The 25,858-nt window shown below is 38.2% G+C and overlaps 1 protein-coding gene across 9 annotated transcripts; it reads right to left on the reverse strand.

Annotated features, from left to right (window-relative positions):
- Positions 1 to 1,702: 1,702 nt before the first annotated feature.
- On the reverse strand, positions 1,703 to 23,959 carry LOC122405000 (alpha-tocopherol transfer protein-like). 9 transcript variants are annotated; one of them, XM_043409453.1, is made up of 5 exons: positions 23,808 to 23,959; positions 11,422 to 11,722; positions 10,955 to 11,049; positions 5,098 to 5,412; positions 1,703 to 2,566 (listed from the first exon to the last, which is right to left on the reverse strand). In XM_043409453.1, exons 2-5 carry the CDS (start codon positions 11,585 to 11,587, stop codon positions 2,210 to 2,212), a joined length of 933 nt encoding a protein of 310 aa, XP_043265388.1. In that variant the 5' UTR covers positions 11,588 to 11,722; positions 23,808 to 23,959; the 3' UTR covers positions 1,703 to 2,209. The 9 variants fall into 9 exon arrangements, with proteins under 9 accessions (XP_043265388.1, XP_043265392.1, XP_043265390.1 ...); XM_043409457.1 differs by lacking the exon at positions 23,808 to 23,959 and adding an exon at positions 13,422 to 13,570; XM_043409455.1 differs by lacking the exon at positions 23,808 to 23,959 and adding an exon at positions 13,046 to 13,373.
- Between the last annotated feature and the right edge of the window lie 1,899 nt (positions 23,960 to 25,858).

Genomic DNA, 25,858 nt, shown 5'->3' on the forward strand with positions numbered 1-25,858 from the left:
TGTCCTAATTTTAGAAACTTAATTTATTATTTATAAATATTTTTATTTTAAAGCTGATTCTTTTTCTTCTTAAATCTGAAAGTTTGGAGAATAATTTTCAAAAAATTATGGGAAACTGTGGGACTGCTAAAAGAATAGACACATTAACAACGTGATTAGAAACCTTGTTCTAATTTTAGAAACTTCCAATTTATTATTATATATTTATTATTTATAAATATTTTTATTTTAAAACTGATTCTTTTTCTTCTTAAATCTGAAAGAATAATTTCCAAAAAATTATTGGAAACTATGGGACTGCTAAAAGAATAGACACATTAACAACGTGATTAGAAACCTTGTTCTAATTTTAGAAACTTCCAATTTATTATTATATATTTATTATTTATAAATATTTTTATTTTAAAACTGATTCTTTTTCTTCTTAAATCTGAAAGAATAATTTCCAAAAAATTATGGGAAACTATGGGACTGCTAAAAGAATAGACACATTAACAACGTGATTAGAAACCTTGTTCTAATTTTAGAAGCTTCCAATTTAAAATTAACTGTTAATTAATATTCTGAAATTCGTTAGTACGATATGTCCACTTTTTATTTTCTGTTTTCTCTTTGTATTTCGTTGTTTATCAATTCTGGAGTATATTTTGCCCGACACATTTACAAGCCAATAGAACGTCGAGTTTTAAAGATTCAGCGATTCGTTTACGGCGATAATATTGAGAAAATAACGATTTCCCGCCGAAAGAAGGATCTCCTCGATCGATACTGAATTCGTCATGTTCACTGAAAGGTGGCTATAATTACTCGATGCTCGTTCCCACAGCTGTCCAGCTGAATGAAGATGTTTCCCTCGGGCCGATTGGATTACGCTCTTTATTCCCTTAAATCATTTATTAATAGATCATCGACATTCTGACGCCGTATTTTATCGCGAAAGATTGATAGCCCTTATTTTACCTTCCACTCGCCTCATAAAGAACTCGACGACGTTAATTTTTCATAATTCGTTGCTCGCATCTCGAAAACAGAACGACAACAAGACATTGAAAATCGTAACGAAATCTAATTTTCAAATTTTCCCGCCAGAAGTCTACGGATGTATTTACATAGTTATTTAAAAATTCTGCGAAGCAGAATATTTTACATACTCGTGTTTAACATCAACGTGTGCTTGTTTCATTTGATAAAAAATACATGGTTATACATTTTCAATTTTTTCTCCTGTTTATTAAACTACGAGCAATTTGCATTACATTCGAATTCATTCCACGTCGTGTGAGACAGGTACAAAAATTTCTTTTCTCGACGCGAAACAAGTTGCACAAGTTTCGCAGCTCGTAGAGACTCGGGAGTAAATTAAGATCGACGGATCATATATTTACAAAAGAGAACGCCACGGTGGATGGGAGCTTTAAATGTTTCCCGGATTCGATTCGCGAGTTCTATTTTCGTGGGAAAGGCGAATTTTCCGAGACGATACGATCAAATCGTAGAACACGAGCGGAGGATTCCGCGCGGGATATTTAAAGCCTAAATAATTCAAGAGCCGCGGAAGTTATTTTGCGATTATAATCGTCAATTACGGCGTTCGACGGGAGACTATTCACCGTCGATTTAAAATATTGAAATCAGAAGCAATAGAGGCGTATTTACGCTTTGGATTCGATCGATCGATTCGTCAGTAGGACTCATAATTATGGATGAACCGTTCGCCTAGGCTCCAGGGGGGGGGGATCGCTGAAAGGACTTTCAGCAGGAAATTTGTCTTCTTCGTCGACCGCGGCGCGGCCCTCGAGTGTGAATTTTAAATTGATCGTCGACCCAGTGACGGTTCTACACCGCGAAACTTCGTAGATAATGCGAAAGACAAGAAAATCACTACCTTACAGCGTTTAATCGATACTCCGGTTTCGCAATCGAGAGTAAAAAGAGGAGAATCGCGCGTAACAAAATGAACGTGAGAATAAAAGTAAACCATACTGTTTCAAAAACCAACGTCTAGCAACTAAATCGGGAAAAGGGAGAACGAGCTCCGAGTTAGGGATATTAAGAATTTAAACCAAACGGATAATGATCCGTGTTATCCAGCGAGGGGGGGGTGGGGGGTGGGGGGTGGTTTGCGACCGTTTAGGGGTCGCGCGTGTTACCGGGAAGCGAGTGTAAGCGTTAATTAAAAGTGCAAGTAATAGATCGCTCGGGTTCTTCCTCAGTCCTTGGGAGGTTGACCCATTTTCTTGAGGATCTCCGGGGGGACTATGTAACCGAGTTCCTTCATCTCTTTGACGATTTTAGGGGCTTTGCTGAGGTTGTCGATCCACTTGTAGTAAGGCAATTCCTCCCGAGTCCCGCCATACTTCTTCGGCAAGTGGGTCGGCGAGATGTGCTGGTGGAGGCTGTCCATATTACTGCCGTGGAAGAAAATCTTGTTCTGCATCCTCACGTCCAGGAACGGCTTGAACACCGCGAACATCACGTCGAACACCCACGACTGGTGCAGAATGTGAATCGCGTGCGTCTTCATGGGGAACGCCGACACCATCAGCGCTATCACCATACTGGCCACCTGCAAAAACCATGGAAAACCTTAGTTTCTTGTCGTTTATTAGTTTCTTCTAGAATATTCTTAGAGTTTCTACATATTCTTCAACAAAATATGCGTCGTTTGCATTTTGAAACGTTAAAATCGTCCAATCCGTTCGGAAATTAGAATGTTTTAAACGTATGCATGAAATTTCAGGGGAATCATTCAGACATTGATCAGACATTGGATTTTCGGTAATGAATTTTTTTCTCGAAAGGGCGTAGGATTTTGTAGGTATATCTACTCACCAAAAATGATTGTAATTAACCCCTCTATGTAACAATAATTTTTTTAGAATGATTTGAAACTTTTTAATTTCACCGAAAATTTTAGCACCTACTACAATTTTTCTCTCGAAAATACGTGGGATTTCGGGGGTATGTCTATTCACCAAAAATGATTGTAATTAACCCCTCTAGGTAACAATAATTTTTTTAGAACGATTCGAAATTTTTTAATTTCGCCGAAAATTTCAGCACCTAGTCGAATTTTTTTCTCGTAAATGCGTGGGAATTGGGGGGTTTGTCTATTCATCAAAAATTATTATAATTGACCCCTTTAGGTGAAAATAATTTTTTTAGAACGATTCGAAATTTTTTAATTTCGCCGAAAATTTCAGCACCTACTCGAATTTTTTTCTCGTAAATGCATGGGAATTGGGGGGTTTGTCTATTCATCAAAAATTATTGTAATTGACCCCTTTAGCTGAAAATAATTTTTTTAGAACGATTTGAAATTTTTTTTTCGCCGAAAAATTTAGGCACCTCTACCCCCCGTCGATTTTTCTTAAAAATTCGTTTTTCATTTTTAATAAATTTGGTTGGCGCAGTACAGAAAAGTTATCTAATATTCTTTTGTAGGTATCCATGAGCCCTACTTCAGAAAAAAGTTTCACTGAAATATATTCACTATTGTAGGAGTTATGGCTGTTTGAAAATTGAACCATTTTCATGGGGTTTTTCTCACTTCACGGGTTCGAGGAATAAGTTTTTCAATATTGTTAGAATTTCTACATATTCGTCACTAAAATACGCGTTGATTGCCTTTTGAAACATTAAAATCCTTCAATCCGTTCAAAAGTTATGGCATTTTAAAGATAAGCATTTCAGGGGAATCATTTATGGTCAGACATTACATTTTTGGTAATGAATTTTTTTCTCGAAAGTGCGTAGGATTTTGGGGGTATGTCTATTCACCAAAAATGATTATAATTCACCCCTGCAATTAAAAATAATTTTTTTAGAATGATTTGAAATTTTTTAATTTTGTCGAAAAATTTCACACCTTCTCGAATTTTTTTCTCGAAACTGGGTAGGATTTCAGGGGTATGTCTATTCACCAAAAGTTACTGTAATTGAACCCCGCGACCGAAAATAATTTTTCCAGAACGATATGAAATTTTTTTTTTTTCGTCCAATTATATCTTCGGCAATGAATTTTTTTCTCGAAAACGAGTAGGAATTCGGGGGTACATGTATTCATAAAAAATGATTGCAATCACCCCTCGCAGCTAAAAATAATTTTTATAGAACGATTTGAAATTCTTCTGAATGTCCTGTCATGGCCGCCACGCTTTACTACTGTTCTTATTAAATTCCACGATACACGCGTCGTTAAACTTGAGATCCAAAGGAAAATATAGATCAGAATCTCGATCGGCGCCAACGATGGACGGGACGAGCAGGTTGCGCCCGAAAGTTTCCCATCTGGGGCGTCGATAAACGTTCGCAAGCTCGTTTTGTTCCATCGCCGGGGCCGACGATGCGTCGAAGAGAGGGACGGAGGAACTCGGGAGACGCACGGAAGAATATCGGTGTCGAGAACTTTACGGATTGTTGAAGTTTCAAGGACACCATTAGTGCCTGAGGAGGGGGGTCCCGTACGGCCACTCCGCCCAGGTTCGCGCGGGATGAATAAATGTAACAGGAGGTGGCCAGATAAAAGGAGGGACTATTAGTTTCAAGGACATTATAAATGGTTCAACTTTCAAGAACGCTGAAAGCAAATCGATGACGGTATCCGCGGATAAATTAGTGCGCCGGTTGGCGTTCAATTTAAATCGTTATTAACCAAATTCGCGAACGATCCTCCTGTCTGGGGGAGCTTCGATTATATTCTGGTGAATAATTGCACTAAAATGAGCCTCACAGGAAGTACCAAGAGCTCAAATTTGAATAAACTGTTTTAGAATTAACGCGTGGAGTCGAAAAATTTAGAAATCCAGACAGAGAATTTTGGTAACATCCCCCCCCCCAAAAAAAAACCAAGTTCCTACTGTTAAAGGAAAATCTAAGTCTCTCATGTTATTTGCAAAATAACCAACTGTAAGGGATGAAAATTGTCAGAAAAATGAAATTGCAAATGGCGTACGATAAGCAAATCACAGAAGAAATCTCCAAAATGACCAACTGAAAGGGATGAAAATTGTCAGAAAAATAAAATGCAACTGTTGATGATCAGAAGTCGATAGAATTTGTTGCAAAATGCTTGGAGGAAAGGGTAGAAAATAGTACCTGATGAGTGATGGTCCACGCATGCGCCATCGTGATGCCCTCCAGATCGAAAATGGCGACGCCGCCGAGAATCTGAGCGGTGGGCTCCAATACGCCCAGCTCCAGAATGATAACCGTGGCCTTGAAGATCTCCTCCACGGAATACTTCCTCGGATCCCAGTTCCCCAATCGATAGATCATCATTCTTCTGCCGCACTGGGTCCTGTACGCCGGCACCGTCATCACGTCGTCGTCCCCGATATACCTCATGTCCATTGGGTTCACATTCTGATGGATCTCTGGGTGTTCCTCTTTGAAGTTGTAGTAATTCACTATCTATCGAAAGATCCCTTGAGAGGAAGGGGCTGAAGTTCGGTCGTTTGGCTGCGGAGGCAACTTTGAACGATTAACAGTCTACTGTACGGTACTGCCGTTTCCTGTCGCGCGATTTCAGGTTAGGATCGGGGAAACGAGATCTTTGCTCGTTTTCTGCTTACCGATGTCGATTGCAATTGATATCGAGTGGCGCGAATGCGAATGGAACGAATATGTATAGCTTGACGAAGTGAAAAATGTCACTTTGTGGGCGTGGCCTGTGCGTGGCCGGACGAGTGGGGGATGGACACTGTTTAAAACGAGTCAGACTATAAATTACTGAAGTTTTCCCACTACGAGGACCTTTTCTAAGTTGCCTAACTATACAAAGCACTCATTTACATTTCGTGATACGAGATATACGGAGGTCCATTTCTTGTTTCAAAATCTACCCAAAATTAATATTTGACCTCGATCGACCTTGAATAATATTCTATTATCGATTCGTACCGATTCAGATTTGAAGTTCCAAGATTACAATTCCAACATCTTAATAGTGTATTTAACAGTATTTTAAAAAGACCAAGTATTTCCACGCGAGACAAAGAAATAGACACTCCAACGTGCAAAAGGGAGACTCGAAATATTCTAGTCCATCGCTGGAAGTAAATTAGTTACCCGAGAGCGGGACCATTCGCCATCTTATCTCAAGTCTGGACGCCATTTATCATCCTGCACGGGCACGCGGAACTACTTTCGCGCCACTTGGCGAAGAATGCGAACAAAACCCAGAAGATAAAGCCCCCCCCCCCCGGGACAAGAAGACGTCGCGCGATGAAACCTGTCCACGAAGCGAATCAAGATTTCCCAGTCACCGAACGGACAACCGTGACCAACGAATAATTAATGTCGTTGCGAAGGGAGAAACAGCGGGACAAAGGAACGGCTCGCGGAGCTGCTGACGAGATCGCGGGCGGCAATTATTCAAGCATATCGCGGGGTAGCTTCGACGAGGCGACGGGAACGCGTTTGGGGGGTAAAAAGTTCGGTTAAATATCGCGACACGGGGCACGATCGAGTCTGTTAACGATCCAGGCGTAGGCGACGACACGCGAAATTGCGACGACCGCGTCACGAACGGCGTAAATTCGTTCCGTGTTCCGATTCCCGGGGTAACGAGAACCCTTTGCCACGGAAAAGTTTCAAAGGAAACCTGGGATAAAGGCTCGCTTGTACGGGACGATCCGTTTAAATGGATCCTCCCGAATGAAACCTCGAAACTATCGATTGCGTCAAAGGGTCCTTCAGACGAGGAAAAAATTTGCGATCATTTTTTTGTCGGAGAACTCGGGAAAAATATGGAAGTTGTATATTTCATTTTCGAGGCTCTATTTGCAATTGCATTTGAAGAAATTGAAGAGTTCCTCTGATCTAATACACGATTTGTTATTTATTTGGGATGAATTTTTGCTAAATATTGAGTTTTGTAAGATTTTCAAACGCCAATGGCTGAGACAGCGCCATCTGTCGACAGGAGCGCCATCTAGTCCCGTGAATGTTTATTTACCCCAAATGCCACTATAGATCGAGCGAACGACCGTGTTTACGTTGTCGGTGTAACTCGATTCATGACGTCGATTAGTGCTCCCCTGCCCTTCGCGATACACCGCGAGTTTTTTACTCGAACGTAATAATACCTTGAAGGGCGAGGGAATACTATACGGCGACGTTCCGTGGATCAAATTGCAACAAAACGTGAACATAACCGACTAATCAGCCGTATCTGGGCACGCATGATTTCTTGTGGTCTCCATTTGCGGAGGTTTCACGTTGAGAGATGTTTGGAGCCTAATGAAATCGATTGGGCAAATAGCTGAGAAACTTTCCAGAAAAAGACAGGACATTAATCCTTGTCGATGGATGTGTAACTATGTTTCTGAGTGATCTATGTCGAAGACCTATTCTATCGACTGATTTGGTGATTCTTTGACTGATTTATATAGATTGATTCGTGAAAGTTAGGTCCTCCATGTTCAAAGTCCATTCGAGTGACTTACAATTAGGGAAGAAGCTTGAGATTCTTGACAACTTTAGCTACATCTATAGGCAGATGTTTAAGTCCTATCGACTATAGCGATGTCTGTCATTGCCTGGCATAGTATAATAATAGAAAAAAGTGATTTATATAGATTGATTCATGAAAGTTAGGTCTTCCATGCTCAAAGTCCATTCAAGGGACTTGCAATTGGAAAGAAGCTTGAGATCCTCGACAACTTTAGCTACATCTATAGGCAGATATTTAAGTCCTATCGACTATAGTGATGTCTGTCATTGCCTGGCATAGTAGTTGAAAAAAGTCCATTTAGTTCATTCAAGTGACTAACAATTAGAAAGAAGCTTGAGATCCTCAACTTTAGCTATATCTATAGGCAGATGTTTAAGTCCTATCGACTATAGCGATGTCTGTCATTGCCTGGCATAGTATAATAATAGAAAAAAGTGATTTATATAGATTGATTCATGAAAGTTAGGTCTTCCATGCTCAAAGTCCATTCAAGGGACTTGCAATTGGAAAGAAGGTTGAGATCCTCGACAACTTTAGCTACATCTATAGACAGATATTTAAGTCCTATCGACTATAGTGATGTCTGTCATTGCCTGGCATAGTAGTTGAAAAAAGTCCATTTAGTTCATTCAAGTGACTAACAATTAGAAAGAAGCTTGAGATCCTCAACTTTAGCTATATCTATAGGCAGATGTTTAAGTCCTATCGACTATAGCGATGTCTGTCATTGCCTGGCATAGTATAATAATAGAAAAAAGTGATTTATATAGATTGATTCATGAAAGTTAGGTCTTCCATGCTCAAAGTCCATTCGAGTGACTTACAATTAGGGAAGAAGCTTGAGATTCTTGACAACTTTAGCTACATCTATAGACAGATGTTTAAGTCCTATCGAGTATAGTGATGTCTGTCGTTGCCTGGCATAGTAGTTGAAAAAAGTCCATTCAGTCCATTCAAGTGACTTACAATTAGAAAGAAGCTTGAGATCCTCGACAACTTTAGCTACATCTATAGGCAGATATTTAAGTCCTATCAACCATAGTGATGTCTGTCATTGCCTGGCATAGTATAATAATAGAAAAAAGTGATTTATATAGATTGATTCATGAAAGTTAGGTCCTCCATGCTCAAAGTCAATTCAAGTGACTTACAATCAGAAAGAAGCTTGAGATCCTCAACTTTAGCTATATCTATAGGCAGATGTTTAAGTCCTATCGACTATAGTGATGTCTGTCATTGCCTGGCATAGTATAATAGTTGAAAAAAGTGATTTATATAGATTGATTCATGAGAGTTAGGTCTTCCATGCTCAAAGTCCATTTAAGTGACTTACAATTAGAAAGAAGCTTGAGATCCTCAACTTTAGCTACATCTATAGCCAAATATTTAAGTCCTATCGACTATACTGATGTCTGTCATTGCCTGGCATAGTATAATAGTTGAAAAAAGTGATTTATATAGATTGATTCATGAGAGTTAGGCCTTCCATGCTCAAAGTCCATTTAAGTGACTTACAATTAGAAAGAAGCTTGAGATCCTCAACTTTAGCTACATCTATAGCCAAATATTTAAGTCCTATCGACTATACTGATGTCTGTCATTGCCTGGCATAGTATAATAGTTGAAAAAAGTGATTTATATAGATTGATTCATGAGAGTTAGGCCTTCCATGCTCAAAGTCCATTTAAGTGACTTACAATTAGAAAGAAGCTTGAGATCCTCAACTTTAGCTACATCTATAGCCAAATATTTAAGTCCTATCGACTATACTGATGTCTGTCATTGCCTGGCATAGTATAATAGTTGAAAAAAGTGATTTATATAGATTGATTCATGAGAGTTAGGTCTTCCATGCTCAAAGTCCATTCAAGTGACTTACAATTTTAAAGAAGCTTGAGATCCTCAACTTTAGCTATATCTATAGCCAAATATTTAAGACCTATCGACTATACTGATGTCTGTCATTGCCTGGCATAGTATAATAGTTGAAAAAAGTGATTTATATAGATTGATTCATGAGAGTTAGGTCTTCCATGCTCAAAGTCCATTCAAGTGACTTACAATTTTAAAGAAGCTTGAGATCCTCAACTTTAGCTATATCTATAGCCAAATATTTAAGACCTATCGACTATACTGATGTCTGTCATTGCCTGACATAGTAGTTGAAGATTAAAAATGGTCGATTATTTGCCTCCAGGGCTTTTTTCTCAAGAATCTGACACTACATTTCTCGTTCCTTTCGCACGTCAGTTTGCGTCGTGTCGGTGCATACAAATGGACCTCTAGCCCCGTGGATTTATCCTCCACATTTTCACGGAACGTAATAGAACGTAGAAAGTGATCTACGGATCGATCAGCCGAATAATTGACAGCGTTAAACCGTTAACGAGGGCGTTGTAAGGCACGAACGCTGATTCCTAAACGGTGTTCGATCGAGCCTCGGGTGTCCGGGACTAATCGTTCCATTCTGGCGCTTGAATTACTCGATTCAGACTCTTTAGGGTGGACTCCTTTTGTTTGTTAATTGGTTTGTAATTGCTCGATCGTGGACAATGACAGGACTACGGTTGTAAGACGAGCTTACCCGGACAATTGTCTCCGAACTCCACCAATTATCCGGGTACTTTGTCCGGGATGTGTGGCTGGAAGTGCAACTTAATTTGAAAAAGAAACTCTGACGATAAAGTAGTCGTTTAAAAGAAAGCAAACTTTTTTTTTTATACTGACATCTTGGTATTAAACGTGAAAGAAAAATTGACATTGATTTAGAGTCCCTGTTTAAACAAAAAGGACTCGAGCTTTGTCGATAGATGTTTGAAGAGCAATTGGGTCAGGATTTAATGGACGAAGAGATTGATCTCTAAGTGATCTGAAAAATATAGCTTCCTCGTTACGTTTGAATTATCTTCCACTTGTTGTTAATTTATTTCGCGCCTTTAACATAACCTTTGATATTTCCAGGCAACTGCCTGCTAATTGCGTTTGAAAGTCGTTTGGAAGAAACGGTATTCTCGATTCTGCATTAACAAGTGTAGATACGATCAGTGATAATCTAATCTGGTACCAGTTGTTCGACATTCAATGGGAAAGACAAATTGATATTATAACCACGGTGTATTCGAAGCAAAAAATTTTACGTCCCCGCGAGAATTACACGAGTTGCATAAAAAGGGCCGACAGAAATAATGTCAATCCTCTAAAGGCTACGTTTTCTATCACGCTGGATGCCTGGCTACCGGTTAGATCGCCTCGCTGTGGTTGTGCAAGTGTTGCAAACAAACCCGTTAAACGAATTACGTCACGGCGGCCGCCAGGTTGTAAATTATCCGACTGTTCGCTTATTTTTAGACCCGCCTTTAACACACATTTTCGATGCTCAAACATGTGATTCTAAAAAGAAAAGGTTCTCCGTGACGAGTCGCCATTAACAAAATTCGTGCGTTCGTAATTGGCGAATCGATGAATAAATTATCGAGATCCCGGGGACAATTAACTTACCAATCGATGCGCGCGATTGACATTGAAGTTCCTCACTCTGAGGAACCTGACCAAAAAGGCGTCGTCCGTCCTGTGTGGCAGGCACTCTCCCCTCTCTGTTGGACAAACATTTGGTTTTTTTAAAATTTAAGTGCAGTCGAGGCGATCGAAGCCTCGAGAACTTTTCAAATATTATAATATTCGATTCTCTCGACTCTCAAAATATCTCAAGTATTCGCCTCGAGACTCGAATAATTCAAGCTTGGTAAAACGCTTTCAAAATGTATCAAATATCATCCCCAGACTCTCGAAAAATCCCAAAGTGTAAGAAACAGTCTCAAAGCGACACAGAATCGTCTTCAGATCGCTAAAAAAAGGATTTCCCCGAGAATCGACGTTTGAATTTCCCGCCAAGCTAGTAACTGTGTCAGTGTATCACGTGAGAGCGATCGTGGAGGGCCGTGAGCCCCCAAGAAAGCACCAATTACCGTAAATCATGTCCCTCAGTTCCTGTATGGTCTGACATTTGACCTCCTCGGTCTCCCCCAGCTCCCTCCTGGCGTACTCCATCACTTCCGGCGACGGTTCGCCCACGTTCAACGAGACCTCGTCCTCGTCGTCCGTCTGGACCTCGTCGTCCTTGAGTTCCGGCATCCCGTTCAAATCCTCCCGCCGTTCACCATCGACCTTGTCCTTGGACGGATCCTCCCCGAAGATCTCCCTCGGTCGATCCTCGTTCGAGGCACGACCATCGATCTCGCCGTTCACCAGCGAGGCTGTCTCGTTCTCCTGCGGCATCGTGCACCCTTGCGTCATTCGCGATCGACTCTGTTCGAGTTACGACTCGTCATTCGACGACGCGATATCTCCTACGAAGCGATAACCTCCTAGAACGGACGCGACCTCGCGTCTTTCCGACTATTCGCGCCGATTCGCCTTTGTTATCCCTCGTTTCGTCGTCTATCTAGAGAATTCATTTTTAGGGACTTTTTTTTTCCTAGGCCTCCTCCGCCCCTGGGGTCAACGCTTTGACTGCCACGACTTTTTGTTGACATTCGAGAGTCCTACATTTATTTTCTGTAAATCTTCACACTCTAAGAATCCATTTTAATAGAAGCAACTCGAATACAATTTTGCTGTTTTAAGGAATATTAAAATTGTCCTTTTTCCACCAGAGATATTTGTAAACGTTTGCAATTTAAAGTTTGTTAATTTTTTTGTTAATTTCTGTTAACTGTATATGAAATAAATCGAGTTGTGGTGTATATTAGAGTGCAAAGTGAAGAGATCTAATTTTGAGAATTTAGTTTTTCTAGTTTCGTGTTCAGGTGGCAGTCAATGCGTTGAAGGTCCATTTGCACCACCGACTAGCCATTAAAAATTATTGCATGAGAACTGAATGCAGTCGGTGGTGCAAATGGGCCTTAATTCGCCGTTGGAAGCTATCTTGACGCAGCTTTTTAGGAATATTTCACTAGGGGGGTGTTTTTATCTTTGCATTTTTGGGAACGTCTCTGCAATTTTAAGTTTTAATGAAACCTCTGTGAAAAATGAGAATTTACTAGATTATTAAAATTTCATACAAAATTCAGGTTTAGAATTTACAATTAATTTGCAAAAAATTATTTTTTTAAATTACCAAACGGAGGATTCGAAAAGAAATTACAGTATTTAATCAATTGCTCTTCAATTTTGGAACTTTGTAACACTAAAAATGGTGGTTTTATTGCCTCTGGAGGACCAGGAGGACCCCTGCCAGAGACTTCTCAACCAATCGGGGGAAAAACATTGTCAGAAACACCTTTCAAGGCTTTCGACTACTCTTTAATCAATTGCTCTTCAATTTTGGAACTTTGGTCACACTAAAAATGGTGGTTTTATTGCCTCTGAAGGCCCACTACAGACATTCTTTCAATCTAAAATCCCCCTGCCAGAGACTTCTTAGCCAATCGGGGGGAAAACATTGTCAGAAACACCTTTCAAGGCTTTCGACTACTCTTTCCGGAAGTTCTTATATCCTCCCATCACCTTGGGAAACCAGACTCTCAATGTCAAATGCAACCGGAAACGAAGTCCCGATAGGAAAACACAATTATTTAGGAATTAACTGACTCGTGGAGAACTCTATTTATTCCTCGTACGATTCTTATTATCACACACTTCTCGTCGATCGACATTAGCGCGATTGTCCAGAATTATAATTGGAAAAAATTCGAGGGATCACAGAAATCGCAAACTTTGGTACGAAACGTAGCTCGAAATGTTTGTTTTAACGTTGAAACGCGGCGGTGAGTGGGAAAGTTTGATAATTATTCCGCGTTTCGCGTAGGAAACGCCGCGAAACGAGAGGAGAAACGCTCGTCGGTAGTCGCGAGTTTCCCGTGATCGCTGGATCGTTCGAGCAGCGACGCCGGTCGGTGATGCAACTGGCTGCAACTACGGGGCCCCAGCCAGGTTGCATCGAAATGCACCGCGGTTTCCCTCTTACCTGCGGCCTCACCTTCGAGAAACCGTCAGGGGAAACGATCGCCTCGATTCTAGACTACTGGTCGCGCGATCACAGGGTCGCGTTCGTCTCACTTTTACTTTCCCCAATGTTATTCCGACACGCGATATCATTTTTTCGATCCTCCATTATCTGCCACCATTAGACATCGCCAAACAACAATTTTAGTATCGCAAAATACGATCATATTGGGGACCTACTGTGCAACTCTTCAGCCTAGATTTCTCAACTTTTTGGTGAAACAGGAATTAACATTGTTTATAAATTTTAATGAAAATAATAGTGACTAGGTATATGGAGGTATTTTTGATAGGAATTTTTTACCATTCGTATTTGGAATAGTTTGTTTGTGATGCTTGAAAAATTATAAAACTTGGTAACAGGATTGTTTATAAATTTTAATGAAAATAATAGTGTGGCTAGGTATTTTGAGGTATCAATTTTTTACCATTCGTGGAGTCGTTGTAATAGTTTGTTTGTGATGCTTGAAAAATTATAAAACATGGTAACAGGATTGTTTATAAATTTTAATGAAAATAATAGTGGCTAAATATTCGAAGGCATCAATTTTTGACCATTTGTATTTGGAATACTTTGAGATGAATTGCACTTCATTAATAATAATTTAAACCAGAAATTGGATACGATAGACTTTAGGAAAGAACGTTCCATTTTGTTATCCAGATTATTTGACCGTAGAATATTACGAGAGAAACTTAATTGCGTACACATTAAAGTCTCGATCATCTTCGATAAAAATCTCCTCCAATGTTCCGGAAACTTCTCAATTTGTGCCACTTTCGTTTAATAATTTAGACGACCCCAATATGTTTTTCGCTCATAAAAATTTGGGCCACAAAGACTCTTGTTACCTAATTTTATTTTGCCCGGTAACGAAGAGAATCGCTGCTGTTTTGGGACGAAATGGATGATCGCGAGCGGGCGCCATTTTGTCCAGCGAAACATATCGCGAGACCCGGAGATGAAAATGGTGTTCGTCACCGAGAACACAGCGGACAGACGCCGACGTGCAAGTCATTGGAGAAAAAAAGACCGTCTATTTAAAAACACAGATAAACATCCTGTTACTTCGTCGAGAGATTCCAACAGCGCTCATTTCCAACACGGCTGGAATAATTATTCAAACGAGGGGCGTACGCGTTCGTACGAAAGCGACTCTAAAGTTCAAGGCACCCAGGTTCATCCGAAGACACTGACGAATTTTTTCTTCCCACGTTTGCTTTTCCAATATTAAACGATTAGCGCCAAAGATGTCGAAAGTCAACGATTGGGTGCATATAAACATTGTCTCAACAAACTCTTTTAATATTTCTGGCCAGTATCTTAGTTATAAAATAAATTAAAGGATCATTCAGTCAGATGAATATAAAATAAAGTTGCTTGACTTAAAAATTTAAATAAAAAAGAATTTTTATAATTACCCGAATAATTAATAGAAAAATCGAGTATTGAGTATGAATATTCTCTTAACAAATGGTTCTTTTTTAATATTCATGGCCACTATCTTAGTTATAAAATAAATTAAAGGATCATTCAGTCAGATGAATATAAAATAATGTTGCTTGACTTACAAATTGAAATAAAAAAGAATTTTTATAATTACCCGAATAATTAATAGAAAAATCGAGTATTGAGTATGAATATTCTCTTAACAAATGGTTCTTTTTTAATATTCATGGCCACTATCTTAGTTATAAAATAAATTAAAGGATCATTCAGTCAGATGAATATAAAATAATGTTGCTTGACTTAAAAATTGAAATAAAAAAGAATTTTTATAATTACGCGAATAATTAATAGAAAAATCGAGTATTGACTATGAATATTCTCTTAACAAACAATTCTTTTTTAATATTCACAGCCAGTACCTTAGTCACAAAATGAATTAAAGGATCATTCAGTCAGATGAATATAAAATAAATTTGTTGCTTGACATAAAAATTTGAATAAAAAAAAGTTTTTATAATTAATATAAAAATCGAGTATTGAGTATGAATATTATCCTAACAAACGATTCTTTTTTATTACTCACAGCCAGTATCTTAATTATAAAATGAATTAAAGGATCATTCAGTCAGATGATTATAAAATAAATTTGTTGCTTGACATAAAAATTTGAATGAACGAGAATTTTTATAATTAATATAAAAATCGAGTATTGAGTATGAATATTATCCTAACAAACGATTCTTTTTTATTACTCACAGCCAGTATCTTAATTATAAAATGAATTAAAGGATCATTCAGCCAGATAATTATAAAATAAATTTGTTGCTTGACTTAAAAATTCAGATAAAGAAAATTTCTATAATTACGCGAATAATTAATATAAAAATTGCTAGAACACTTTAGGTACGCTAAGAACTCTCGATTAGGCCACCGTGTACGTTTGATATCCGACTCCACGGTCCTCGAATATAAGCGAACGTATGATTAAATCGAAGGAAGAAAGTAAGAATTACGAATGATTACCGGGCTATTTTAGAAATTATAAATAATTATCGAGAAGATAGTGTTTAAGCGAGGACCGTGCTCGTCGCACGGAACGGAAACTGTGCCGGAAGAGACGATAATTATTACCGGATACCATGAGGTCGACGCATTGAATGTCTAGAATTCGGAAAGGAACGAAGTAATCTGTTCCAGTAAAAATTATCTCCAGAGACACGCCAATGGAAAATACAGTTTATTGCACTCGAGTAATCGATTTTCAATCATTTCATCAAAAATGTAAATCTTACGATTTAAAAGAATTTGATGGGAAAAAACATGATTTTTACTCTCTTCGTTGTGTAGCTAAACTGTATACAAAAATAAAATCAGGAAACTTTATATCGAACGTAATATTAAAATTCAAATTCGAGTTGGAATAAAATAATAAAAGATTCGTGAGGTTGAAATTCATAATAAAAAATCTATGAAATTGAAATTTAATGATGCAATATTTTAACGAAGAAAACCACATTTCAAATATATATACTTAGATATATGTATGTATATAAATATATATATATGTGGTTTTCTGGGTTAAAATATTGCATCATTGAATTTCAACTTCATAAATTTTTTATTACTCTATTTTGTCTCTAAACCACATTTCAATTGAAATATAACTACTTAGATATAATAACAAGTAAACAAAAAAGTGGTTTTCATCGTTAAAATATTGCATCATTGAATTTCAACTTCATAGATTTTTTATTACTCTATTTTGTCTCTAAACCACATTTCAATTGAAATATAAGTACTTAGATATAATAACAAGTAAACAAAAATGTGATTTTCATCGTTAAATTATCATTCGATCTCGACTTCACAGATTTCTCGTTATTCTACTTCTATTTAAATTTGAATTTTAATATTTCTCTGGTACAAGGTTTCCGATACATATATTAGCATAACTGGTTTCGATAAAAAGAAGACGTCATCTAGTGTCAATTTGCTTGCTCGGTAACAAGAGATAAATTTACAAATTTACAATTTTGATCGTTTCGTTAGGACGTCGTCGAAGATGACTCCAAACTCGAAAGGTTTCGCGATTTCAATGGGTTTTCATCTTCTAAGAGAAAACGATTCGCGTCTCCGCGTTTAATTAGCGATTTTCCATCGTAATTCAGGAGGTTCGAACCAACGCAAAGGCATCATGCTAAAAAGAGACTGCATAGATGGTACCGTGACGCTTCTGGCGTTGATGGAGAAAGTTTTATGGTCTGGACATAAACACCAGCGGCTGCATAAATGCATGAATTAACCGGCAATTGAGAGGTGTTACCAAGGTCGAACCGAGTTACTTGCGTACACGAGCGTCGAGGATCGTTTTCGACGACGTGCAATGGCCGACACTCGAGACGCTACAAGGTGACGCGGGCGTCGAGTAAATTAGCGTTCGAACCTTTTTTTTTTACGAACGACGCGTATGAAATTTTACGACTCGTTTATCCACCGAGTCCGGAAGTACTATGCAGAGATCGTAAGTTGTCATCGATTGAAATTGCATCGTTAATATTGGCTTGGAAGCGTCGAATCGACGTGGTCTCTGAGAGTCTGAAGCAGGAGACTCGTGGAGGGGATTGGACGAAGCGTGGACCAATCCCAGCGCGCCTCTGGCGAAGGGTTTATGGGTACTCGGCAACACTCGACCTCTGCACAGTACGATTATAGCCACAGGGAGAGAAACACGTTACGAGAATCACGAAATGGAGGCTAGTTTTGATAAATGGGAGCTGTTAATCTTTTTTCTAGAATTTTATTACGATATTTCTGTGTCTATCTGTGCAGAAAAGTTGGGTTTTGAATTTTTTTAAATTGTCGAATAATACGATGAATAATAAAATTAGTTTCTTTTATGCTGGGGTGTTTTTAAAAAATTTAGAAAGTTTTAATTCTCGTTTGATCGTGAACCTGTTTTATTCGTAGCGTTTTGTTATTCCTGTGGAGAGTTAAACCGTGATTGATGGACGATTTTCAGTGCAAGCGACCGCGGTATGTTTTATCGAGAACTGCGCAAAATGCAGCGCGGTACGCGCCTGTGCAGTTTCACCGAGCTCTGCTTCTGGAAACTTGAAACGTTTCAATCCGCCGGACAGAATGTTAAAGAGATTTTCTGAGATTTCTTTACGATATTCGCCGGGGGATCCATAGAACGCGGAATGCAATAAGATACAGTCGGAAGGTAGGGCAGAATCGCGGGGAAGATTTGATTTCGCGGACGTGGCGTTGCATTCTCGAGTTTCGACAAATATGGATTACATCCGCGGAATATTTCTGAATTATTCATTTTACGAGAAAACGACCATTTATTAAATACCAGATTATTTCAAACACAAATGTTCACTTGTCCCTTGGCCCCTTTACGAGAATAATTCTTACTCTTCACGAAGGAAAAATCGAGAATTATATTCCACGAAAATCAAATTCTCCGAAACCCATCACCATCCATTTAAATAATTTTTAATTCAAAGTTAATTATTATATTTTGTCCCGAGAAGCGTCAGAATAAATTGTATCGTTGGAAAAATAATCAAATCCGACAAATATAAACTATACATGCCCGAAAACTCAAAAAAAAGAAATTAAAAATTATTTCTAATACGTTCACTGTCCGGTCTCCCAGCGGCGTATGCAATAGCGTGGCGATATGATCCATATACGGGTCACAGACAGTGAATGCGTTGGAAGAATAATTAAATCCGACAAACATAAATTATCCATGCTCCAAAACTCGAAAAAAAAAATTGAAAACTATTTCTAACACGTTCACTGTCCGCTTTCCCAGCGGCGTATCCAATAGCGTGGATATATGGCCCATATACGGGTCATAGACAGCGAATGCGTTGGAAAAATAATTAAATCCGACAAACATAAATTATCCATGCCCCAAAATCCAAAAAAAAGAAATTGAAAATTACTTTCAACACGTTCACTGTCCGGTCTCCCAGCGGCGTATGCAATAGCGTGGATATATGGCCCATATACGGGTCATAGACAGTGTATGCGTTGGAAAAATAATTAAATCCGACAAACATAAATTATCCATGCCCCAAAATCCAAAAAAAAGAAATTGAAAACTATTTTCAACGCGTTCACTGTCCGGTCTGCCAACGACGTATGCAAAAGCGTAGCGATATGACCCATATACGAGTCATAGACAGTGTATGCGTTGGAAAAATAATTAAATCCGACAAACATAAACTATCCATGCCCCAAAACTCGAAAAAAAGAAATTGAAAACTATTTCCATCGCGTTCACTGTCCGGTCTCCCAGCGGCGTATCCAATAGCGTTACGGTATGGCCCATATACGGGTCATAGACAGTGAAAGCGTTGGAAGAATAATTAAATCCGACAAACCTAAATGTTATCCATGCCCCAAAACCCCCCCAAAAATATTGAAAACTATTTGCAACACGTTCACTGTCCGGTTTGCCAACGACGTATGCAAAAGCGTGGCGATATGACCCATATACGAGTCATAGACAGTGAACACGTTGGAAAAATAATCAAATCCGACAAATATAAACTATCCATGACCCAAAACTCGAAAAAAAAAAATTGAAAACTATTTTCAACGCGTTCACTGTCCAGTCTCTTAGCGGCGTATCTAATAACGTGGCAATGTGACCCATATACGGGTCACAGACATTGAACGCGTTGGAAAAATGAGGATTTCTATCGTTCTCCCGAAGCCATCGTCGAAGGTCGGTAATAAATGTCAACCAGGATGACAGAAGACATTGAACATGAATTGAACTTTTACTTCTGCTCCCCTTCCCCCCCGGGGTAACGTGCAACTCGGTGGGTAAAATACGGGTTATCAAAACGCGTAATAACGATGCAACGCGCGCGGCGCGCACTGAAAAATAAATGAACGGGACGCAGAGACCGCGTCGGCCGTTGGAAGTTGCATCGAACGAGTTACCAAAGATATCATCGTGTTGCGAAACGTGTCATGGTCATCCTGTTGCATCCACGGCTCGATGCTTTCACTAACAGCCGCGTCGGTATCGCGACTTTTGTCGTGGGTGCACGCGTTGCAACCGATGCATTACGATGCACGTGCACCTGGTCGGAGAAAGTATCAGCTAGAATATCGCTTATGGCGCCTTCGCGTACGTTCAACGTATGCTTCGTACCATTCTCGATATTAGAATATACATTATATACGCAAAATTGCTCACCAAAGATCAGAATCAATATTAACGTGGTAATATGAATAATTGCAATTTGAAAATAAAATAAAAATGCATCGTAATTTTGTAATTGCAAACACTGTATTCAAAATTAAGTCTTTGTTTTGGTTGTACCTTTTCTAAACATTGAAAGAGATTACAGTATTTTATTTTATTTTTATTTGACTGGAAAGTAATTAATTATTTTTTGTATCGTGACGTGGCTCTTCAGTGTTCCCGTGCTTTGTCTAGATCCTGACGATTATATTCGTTCTGCTTCCCCGTGACATTCATTAATCATAACTATCGACTACTCAGTAATCGCAGTCATTAATCACCGAGCCGATTACGCAATATTCGTAAGCATTAATCGTTAGATTACACTTTGCTCAATACGTAGAAGCTTATTACCGTGAAATGTTTTCGTTAGAATAATTTTCTATTCCTCGAAACTTATTATGCTCTGTTTAGACAATTCTCCTCGTGAATAATTCAAAGATCAATGGAACTGTTTGTCAGCTCGCGATTTTTAAAAAAATCGTACAATTTGACGGATTTCGAGCAGCATGAATAATTCGATCCAGCAAAAGTGAAAATATCCACCAGCCGTGAAGCGATCGAAAAATATTACTACAAAATGCTACCGTTTTGTAATTAACAAATTTCTTAATTCCCTCGATGTTTCGTTTAACCTGTAATTGGAAAAATTACCATTTAATTATACCATTACTTTCTGCGGAATTTCACAAATCCTTATTACATCCAAATCGAAAATATTTTAAATATTATACATTTCAAATTTTGTAAAGCAAATTAATTCAAATAATTTAAGATAAAAAAATGTTTAAGCTTAGAATATGTTATATATGTTATATAGATATTTTTGGCTATTTTGTAATGTAATTGTCGAGTGGTTGATTATTACCAAAGTCTGATTTCTCCGCCGTTTTGGAATCGGAGTATTTCATAATTTTAGCTCCGCCATTTCTACGAGTAATGGCCGTCGCGTGCATTACATACCAAGACGTAATACACAGTGATTTGTTATTACGTTCGTTGATGCAATGAGCAGCATAAAAGCGCCCCATTACTGCTTTCTCTGTTGTCGCAGACGTTGCAGCAACCGCAGTCGCTTTTTCCCTTCGTACGATATTCGTTTTCAACGTAACCGCTAATCAGTCAACGAGTCATCCAGTATCGTTTACGGTCGTTCCATTGACGTTCGTCGGTGGTCAATTTTTTGCAACCGGTTTCCTGCGATTTCTACGATCGTACATTTTCCTCAGGCTTAAAATCGCTCTTACGTTCATCGAATCTCATTACCCGCGTCTTAGACAACTTTTAACGAACCGGTTTCTGCTCGATGAACAATTTCAATTCACCTTTTCGATACGATTTTTAATCTTCTTACCAGGATGAAACACTTTGAGCTCCCTTCGATCGAAGATCCGATTACATCTTGTTAAAACAGTTCCTTGGTCGGTCTCATTATTTAAATTTCATTTTAAACGAAAGTTATTAACAGAAAATATACGAAAATAGAACGAAATTATTAACAGAATTGTTTCATTAATGTGATGTTTTTTTTTAGCAATGGAAACACTGCTGTTAATGATAGGTTAACTCTCGAAGCGTATCCGCCATTTTTTATCTCTGGTGAAAAAATATAATCGAGATTTATCGGTCGATGTTTCTCTCCACGAGGACGTTTCACGCCACGATTAACGAGAAAATGTTCGTTATTATGGTAATTCTTTGAATAAATCGACAATTCCAGATCGTAAATAAAAACTAATACACATGAATATTTACCTGAAGATAGATTTCAAAGTTCGAAGATTGATGTCTAGGACACCCTATGTAGCACTAGCAGCCAGGGAAACATTTGTATACCCAGCTTCTAACATTTTCACTTCGTAAAAACGTGCGAATGGCAGCTGAATAAATAATACTAGCAACATTGAGATTATGCACGAACGTCTGATCAAACAAAACGTACGGAGATTCATCGAACGAACGACACTTTCTCATTTTATACAGAGAGACTACTCAAACTTGTATTTGTCCAGGAACAACAATGATTTCTTATGCATTTTTTATTATTTAGAATACGAAACATTTGCTATTTATATTTTTAGAAAATAAAAGTTGCAATGAAATGGAGTGAGAAATTTAGGCTGGTTTTCTGTATATTTTATTTTTCAATGCTTTTCGACAAAATTTGTTCTACGCGTTGCCACGATGTTACACAATTTTTAATTGTGCATTTCCTGGGGGAAAAAACTTATTGATACTGGGTCACTTATGATCCACGATACTCTACTATTGATTTTCTCAATTTCTTAAATTTAAATGACTACTGTTTTCATATACAGGGTGTTCGGCCACCTCTAGCAAAAATTTTAATGAGCGATAGTAGAGGCCAAAATAAGACAAAAATCAAGAATACTAATTTGTTGGTGGAAGCTTCGTTAAAAAGTTATTAACGTTTAAAGTGCCGCTCTTACTGAATTTTTTTCTCGAAAATTGCGCAAGATTTCGGGGGTATGTCTATTCACCAAAAATGACTGTAATTAAACCCTACAACCGAAAATAATTTTTCTACAACGATTTGCAATTTTTTAATTTTCTCGAATAATTTCACACCTTCTCTATTTTTTTTCTCGAAAGTGGGCAGGAATTCGTGGGTATGTCTAATGACAAAAACTGATTGTAATTGACCCCCGCAACCGAAAATAATTTTTCCACAACGATTTGCAATTTTTTTTCTCCGTTGAAAAATTTAGGCACCTAATTGGATTTTCAGTAAGGAATTTTTTCCTCGAAAGTGCGTACAATTTCGGAGGTATGTGTAATGATAAAAAATGATTGCAATTGATCCCCGCAACCGAAAATAATTTTTTTAAAACGATTTGAAAAATTTTTTTTCGCCGAAAAATTTCAGCACCTACTCGATTTTTTTTCTCGAAAGTAGATAGGATTTCGGAGGTATGTGTACTCACCAAAAATGATTGTAATTAACCCCTCTAGGTAACAATAATTTTTCCAGAACGATTTGAAATTTTTGAATTTAATTGTTAATAACTTTTTAACGAAGCCTCCATCAACAAATTGGTATTCTTGATTTTTGTCTTATTTTGGCCTCTAGAATCCGCCATTAAAATTTTCACCAGGGGTGGCCGAACACCCTGTATAACAAACCTTGGTGCAATATTCTACTCTCCATGCGTTTAAAAATTCCTCATTTTGAAAATATACAGCCAACCCTTGGTCACTTATGACGCACGATACTCTACTATTGACTTCATCAATCTCTTAAATTAAAATTGCTACTATTTTCGTAAACAACAAACTAAAATAGGTCCTAAAACTTTAACCCCATATACCACTCTCCATATTTTCACTTTTCAAAATACAAACAATTTTTATTTTTTATTTTTACCAATCGTTTAATGGAATTGCAATGCTCAGGCCCATCTGAACATCTTGGACTATCCAGAAAATAATTAAAATAAAGTCTGGTTTTTTTATTTTTGATGGCGAGTGGAGTAAAGTAGCCAAAGTTTGGCCTATTTGCGAGGCACTAAAGGTGGGTAAAAAGTGTCCCAGGGTCGACTGGTCGATGAGTTTAACAGGCTGATGGTGAAATCGAGTTACCGGGATCACTGTGGGGTACTCACCCTTCGTCTGGTTCGGTTACCAAGGGCTGGTCTGTCAAGGACGCGTAGGGATCCTAGCGCCAGCGCGATCCTGCGTGCACTGCGGCCACCGGAGCACCCGCCTAGCCGGTTTCAAGCTTTTTCCGTGTCCGTGCATAAATCTGACAGCGAGAAAGTTGCATGGCCGCCGTGGCACAATCGCCTAGCCAGCGACAAGCGAGTCCCCCGTCGACGATATCGCTTCCTGGAGGCGACCGGTATCAACTTGAGTCACTGGCCGCCGGCTCTTGGCTTCCTAATACACCACTCAGACTCGTTTGTGGATCCCCGGACTGGGTCAATCGGCAACTCGGGCAAATAGATCGCGATGACGTTACCGAGCTCGTAAAACATAAATAAACCCATTGGAACATTCGATCGTTCCATTAAAGACACGTGTTTGGAATTTTATCAAACACAAATATATCGTTCACTTGATAAATTCTTGGTCCAAGAAAAATTAAATAAAATTGTATGAACGTTTGACACATTGGGCGAAAAGAAAATTAATTTAAAAATAAGTCCTATGGGAAACGGTGGGGATGTGTTAGTTTCCAAGTGTCTCGAGACAAAATGACCAAAGTAACATTTTTAAGCACTAGATTTTAGCTGATTTTTATTCTCTATGTGGCATTCGCGTTTTCCAATTTAATCCACCACCCCTGGGGAAAGGAAACTTTTAATGTGAACAGAATCTGAACAACTGAAACAATTTTATCGATACATTGGAGTTCGATGCTTTCAAATTTAATATTCAAGAAAACGTATAGAATTTTTCTCTCGTTTCGTATTGCTTGCAGTAACTATCAAACGATAAAACAATTGGAATAATATTAAAGTACACAAAATCGTATCTATAAATGTTGAAACTTTATTATCATGGAGTTCGTGTTGTTTATGTGCACCAGTTCGAAATAGTATGTTTGGATTAATGTTTGACCCAATTTGACACCCTCTATGTAGCAATGTTTCGATGACTAGCACATAATTCTTTGTTTCGTAACTTGATCGAAGGATCTGCAGGAGGCAGACCCGTCGATAGTACAATATTAAACTCTATATTTATAGTTTGGATGTTTGTCGGAGTTTGAAATACTCCATTTGGGTTAATATCTGACCCAATTTAATCCTCTGTGTGGCGCATGATGTTTCCATTACTCATACATAACGAGCTTTCCTAACTTGGTTGAAGGATCTGGGAAATCCATCGATGGTGCGGTATTAAATTCTGTTCTCATGGATAAATCGATACGTATGATACGGTGCAAACAAACGAGTGAGACAATTTTCGTCAATCTATTTTAAAACTATAAAAAATAGAAAAACTCGATTAACTTAATTTGAAAACATTAAAGACTCGATTAAACTCGATTTTACGTTATTATTTTTAATTTAAAACGACCAAAGTGTGAAATGTAGAATGTGAAATTAGTAACTTAGACCTGGGATAGGATTTGACATAATTAAATTTCCTTTACACGATGTTTAATATATAAGCTCTGGAAATTAGGCGAAGGTTTCATAAGCGTTCAGCTTAATGAATATGGATGTCCTCGGTCGGTTTCGTGACTGTGGTGGTGTCACAGCCAAAGAAGTTTATTTTAAAAATTTAATCAAACTATTCATCGATCGTTTTCAGTCTCGATTCGTAATTTAATCGCGAGATTTAGAAGCAGATTGTTAATAAATATATATCACGGTTCAAGAAACTCGGTTTTTCGAATGGAATTTAACCCGATTCGATCCCCCACGTGACACGGCGATATCTGGATTAATAACTCGTAATGAGCTTCATAATTTAACCGAAGGACTCGGAAAAGGGGTTGCCAGCGATGGAATTTTAATTTTTAAGCGTTATAAATATGGATGCGCTCGTTGAGTTTTTCCAAGTGGGCTCGTATTACACTCGAAAGGTACTCGTTTCGAGGATCGGAATTAAAACATTTAATTGCCTGCGTAAATTAGAATATTTAAAGGTCGAACGAATTCAAACTGTTCGTGACAGACTGGTTCTATTTCATTAATTTTTATAC

The sequence above is a fragment of the Colletes gigas genome, unplaced genomic scaffold, assembly GCF_013123115.1.
Source record: "Colletes gigas isolate AHSC1104 unplaced genomic scaffold, ASM1312311v1 Colletes_gigas_Sc00003, whole genome shotgun sequence".
Classification (NCBI taxonomy): domain Eukaryota; kingdom Metazoa; phylum Arthropoda; class Insecta; order Hymenoptera; family Colletidae; genus Colletes; species Colletes gigas.

Bases quoted from the DNA above. Each gene is read 5' to 3' on its own strand.
- LOC122405000 (XM_043409452.1), bottom strand. From the start codon at position 11,749: ATGACGCAAGGGTGCACGATGCCGCAGGAGAACGAGACAGCCTCGCTG. The intron at 11,050-11,421 runs GTAATTGGTGCT...TTTGTCCAACAG, and splicing joins ACTGAGGGACATGATTTACG to AGAGGGGAGAGTGCCTGCCA. The intron at 2,567-5,097 runs GTACTATTTTCT...TGGTTTTTGCAG, and splicing joins CGTGGACCATCACTCATCAG to GTGGCCAGTATGGTGATAGC.